At 46.9% G+C, this 5,000-nt stretch overlaps 1 protein-coding gene across 7 annotated transcripts in view; it reads left to right on the top strand.

The window, feature by feature from the left end:
- Positions 1-5,000, top strand: part of crocc2 (ciliary rootlet coiled-coil, rootletin family member 2) — a 55,764-nt gene that overhangs the window by 44,204 nt on the left and 6,560 nt on the right. For all 7 annotated transcript variants that reach the window (XM_076990467.1, XM_076990468.1, XM_076990469.1 and 4 more), the window contains 3 exons: positions 2,262-2,411; positions 2,826-3,026; positions 3,772-3,903. In XM_076990467.1, coding sequence (XP_076846582.1) covers positions 2,262-2,411; positions 2,826-3,026; positions 3,772-3,903 — 483 coding nt within the window. The remainder of the gene's footprint in view (positions 1-2,261; positions 2,412-2,825; positions 3,027-3,771; positions 3,904-5,000) is intronic.

Below are 5,000 nucleotides of genomic sequence, written 5' to 3'. Positions count from 1 at the left end.
CTGTGAGCTACAGAATACATTTTAAAATTTTAAGGCTTACTTATCAGGCTGTCCATAATGAGGCTCCAGCGTACATCACTGAGCTCTTATGCCCTCTTCATTTTGTGGGAACACTGAGGTCTTCTAATCAGGGGTTATTAGCTGTCCCCCGTACTAAATTAAAATCAAAGGGGGACCGGGCTTTTGCAGTTTTTGCCCCAAAATTGTGGAATAATCTCCCTAATGAGATCAGACTCTCCGAGTCAATTCAGGTATTTTAAAAACGTTTAAAGACATATTTTTACTCTTTTGCTTTTGACAGCCTTTGATGTGTATCATTTTTTTATCTATAGGATTATAATGTATTTAAATTATACTATATTGCACTGTATTTGTAAGCATTTTTGTAAAACACTTTGTGAGAGATTCTAGAAAAGTGCTATATAAATAAAGTTTTACTTACTTACTTACTATCACTTTATATGCCATAATTCACCCCAGTATTAGAGACCATGTTAGATGTTTTGCTTGGATCTGTTTTTATGAATATATTATTTTTATATTAATACAATATTTTTATGCAGATTTGGAGAGTGCTAAAAGACTTTTGCTGAGACACATTAAGTGTAGTGTTAATGTTAGGTGTTATAGTTTGCTTTAAGTTTTGGGTTAGGGGTTGGGTTGGGGTTGGGGTTGGGGTTAGGGTTAAGGGTTGGGGTTGGAGTTGGGATTAGGGGTAAGGACTAGGATTACTGTTAGGGGTTAGGGCAGGAGTACTCAACTGGCGGACCGCGGTCCGGATCCGGACCCGAACGCAGTCCTGTCCGGACCCAATCTCATTCCTGATTAACAGGATACGGACCAAAAAAAAAAAACACTCCGTCACGAGTGTTACGTTTGCCACCCCCGTTCAATAATTTACGTTCGCCACCCCGCTCAACAACTTACGTTCGCCACCCCCCCCACCCCCCGCTCAACAACTTATGTTCGCCACCCCCCGCCGCACCGGACCTCAGGTCACAGGTATCTGCCAAAATTGGACCGCGGACAAATTTAGTTGAGTACCCCTGGGTTAGGGGTTAGGAGTTAGAATTAGGATTACAGTTAGGGTTAGGGGTTAGGATTAGGATTACAGTTAGGGTTAGGGGTTAGAAGTTAGGTGTAGGTGTTGCAGTATGTGTGAGCGTAAATGTTGCATGTGGGTGTTCCTGAGTGCAGAGATTTGCAGGTATATGTGCTGACTGTGCCCATTCTTAAGGCCACTTAGCATTCATGGTAAACTCCAGCCATCACAGCTCTGTAGACATGACTGTGTGTAATTACAGAAGATAGCCTCAGGCACTGGGGCCCTACTGCACTTTTCCTCCTGGACTAACAAACAGTCTCATTATCTCCATCATACCACTCACACACACACACACACACACACACACACACACACACACTCTCTCTCTCTCTCTCTCTCTCTCTCTCTCTCTCACACACACACACACACACACACACACACACACGCTCACAAAGCTCCTAATTATGTAGTGCTGCTTCAGCCACAAACCACCTTCCCCCAAACTCTTCAGAGGATTAAATCACGCTCTCACAATAGATACAGGTGATTTCTGCTGCAGCCCACAAATTTGCCCTGTGTTTGAGGGGGTTAGGGATGAGAGTTAGGGGTTAGGGGTTAGGGTTAGGGTTAGGGTTAAAGGGAACCACACCATGTGTGAGCTCATTACATAAAGCACAGCTCCTCTGCAGGGGCATTTAGAGACAGAGTCTTAAAGATGCTGTGTAAACAAAAACAAAGTGGTATAAATCTCCCTCCTGTGCTCAGGAGGCAACAAAGCCTGACAATAAAGAGGACAAAAACGAGAGGAAGGGAAGAAGAGAGAGAGTGAGAGGGAAAGAGAGAGAGAGAGACAGAGAGAGAGAGAGAGCGTGAGAGAGAGAGAGTGAGAGAGGAGTGAGGAAGAGAGAAAGAGATAAGAGGGAGTGAGAGGGAGTGAGAGGGAGATAAGGAGAGGAAGGGAGAGAGAGAGAGAGAGAGAGGGGGGGGGAGATGGAGGGAGAGGGAGAGAGAGGCCTTAGTAGTTTGTATGAGTAAGTCAGATATTGTTGTTTGTATGGTTAGGCGAGAAGAAAAGAATGATAACCTAGAAAGAAGAAAAAAATCACATCATGAAGAGGATAAAAAGGTGTGTGTGTGTGTGTGTGTGTGTGTGTGTGTGTGTGTGTGTGTGTGTGTGTGTGTGTGTGTGTGTGTGTGTGTGTGTGTGTGTTTGCAGGAGCGGCTGGAGAAAATGCGGGAAGCTCTGGCAGACAGTAAGAAGCAGAATCATGCTCTGAGCAGCAGACTGCAGAACCTGCAGAGGAACCAGGAGGACTTGGAGCTCCGAGTGTCTGAGCAGGACAAACACACACGCAGCCTGCAGGAGGTGGCACACACACACACACACACACACACACACACACACACACAGTCTCCAGGAGGTGGCACTCATACACACACATTCACACATGCAGTCTGCAGGAGGTGGGACCTTTGGTGCTGGACATGACTGCTGCTGCAGCGGCACCTGGACACACACACACACACACACACACACACACACACACACACTCACACATGCAGTCTGCGGGAGGTGGCACACATACACACACACACACACACACACACACACACACACACACACACACACACACACACACACACTCCAAGCATACAACCAAGGAGACATATGTAGATTTCACTACATCGTTTGTCATGTCCTGGGTGTGCTGTGTACCATATAACAGTCCATTAACAACTCCCATGAGCGTGTGTGATGAGATGTCTGTGTGTTTGCCAGGCTCTGGGGCAGAGGCAGCAGCTAGCGCGCCAGGCCCAGGACGCCTGCACCCAGCTGCAGAGCGAACGCGGGGAGCTCAGCGAGCAGCTCCACACCCTCACCACCTCCCTCCAACGCCTGCAGGAGGACAAGGCCCAGCTGGAGCGCTCCCTGGCCCGCCTCGCCAAGGACAGGTCCTCCCTGAAGCGCATGCTGGAGAAGGTGTGTGTCCGGGACCGGCAGCACGTCCTTCATAGTCTTTCATAGTCCTTCATAATCCTTCACTGGCCTTCATGGTCCCACATAGGTCTTCATGGTCCTTCATAGTCCCTCATAGGTCTTCATGGTCCTTCATAGTCCGTCATAGGTCTTCATGGTCCCTCATAGTCCCTCATAGGTCTTCATGGTCCCTCATAGGTCTTCATGGTCCCTCATAGGTCTTCATGGTCCCTAATAGGTCTTCATAGTCCCTCATAGGTCTTCATGGTCCCTCATAGGTCTTCATGGTCCCTCATAGGTCTTCATAGTCCCTCATAGGTCTTCATGGTCCCTCATAGGTCTTCATGGTCCTTCATCGGTCCGGTCTGTTTCATCTGCATTGGAGTGCCGTTGAGTGCAAGATGTTGAGTTTGTTGCTAAGTCCACATCCGTGGTGTATTAATAACATATTGTGTCTTCCTCAGAGCTTAGCTACTGTTTGCATGTGTTTAGCTAGCTGCGCATGCATTTGTATGTGTGTATGTGTGTATGTGTGTGTCCACGCTTTGCATGTGTGTGCGGGGTTTATCACTGGCACGTGTAAATGTCTGGGGGAAGATGTTGATTCTGCTGTAGACATTAGTGTTCAGCATATGACAAACCAGAAATGCCAAATCCATGTGTGGTGTGTTTTTTAGTGTGTGTACTTCTGTGTGTGTGTGTGTGTGTGTGTGTGTGTGTGCATGTGCGTGTGTGTGTGTGTGTGCAGGTAGAGCATGAGCGTCACAGACATGAGGAGGAGGTGGTGTGTGCTGCTCGTCAGAAGGAGCAGTTGGAGGAGACAGTGCATAGACTGGAGCAGGAAGTGAACAAGAGCCAATCAGAGAACCACACACTAAAGGTGAGAGAGACCCACACTAACAGTGAAACACACACTAAAGTTGAGACAGACCGACACTAACAGTGAGACACACACTAAAGGCGAGAGAGACCCACACTAACAGTGAAACACACACTAAAGTTGAGACAGACCGACACTAACAGTGAGACACACACTAAAGGTGAGAGAGACCCACACTAACAGTGAGACACACACTAAAGTTGAGAGACCCACACTAACAGTGAGACACACACTAAAGGTGAGAGAGACCCACACTAATAGTGAGACATACACTAAAGGTGAGAGAGATCCACACTAACAGTGAGACACACACTAAAGTTGAGACAGACCGACACTAACAGTGAGACACACACTAAAGGTGAGAGAGACCCACACTAACAGTGAGACACACACTAAAGTTGAGAGACCCACACTAACAGTGAGACACACACTAAAGGTGAGAGAGACCCACACTAATAGTGAGACATACACTAAAGGTGAGAGAGATCCACACTAACAGTGAGACACACACTAAAGGTGAGAGACCCACACTAACAGTGAGACACACACTAAAGGTGAGAGAGACCCACACTAATAGTGAGACATACACTAAAGGTGAGAGAGACCCACACTAACAGTGAGACACACACTAAAGGTGAGAGACCCACACTAACAGTGAGACACACACTAAAGGTGAGAGACCCACACTAACAGTGAGACACACACTAAAGGTGAGAGAGACCCACACTAACAGTGAGACACACACTAAAGGTGAGAGAGACCCACACTAACAGTGAGACACACACTAAAGGTGAGAGACCCACACTAACAGTGAGACACACACTAAAGGTGAGAGAGACCCACACTAATAGTGAGACATACACTAAAGGTGAGAGAGACCCACACTAACAGTGAGACACACACTAAAGGTGAGAGAGACCCACACTAATAGTGGTACACACACTAAACGTGATAGAAAATGAGACAAAAAGAAAGACAGAGAGATTGGGGGAGAGGAAGGGAGGGACGTTAATTTAAATACTCTGAGTGGATTAATCAGTATGCCAACACCTGAATCGCTGTTCCAGTGAAATCAGAGAAATGAAAGATATACTCCA

The sequence above is a fragment of the Brachyhypopomus gauderio genome, unplaced genomic scaffold (assembly GCF_052324685.1).
Source record: "Brachyhypopomus gauderio isolate BG-103 unplaced genomic scaffold, BGAUD_0.2 sc75, whole genome shotgun sequence".
Lineage (NCBI taxonomy): Eukaryota > Metazoa > Chordata > Actinopteri > Gymnotiformes > Hypopomidae > Brachyhypopomus > Brachyhypopomus gauderio.
The sequence above is the reverse complement of the archived record's forward strand: the minus strand, read 5'-3'. Positions and strand labels throughout refer to the sequence as shown.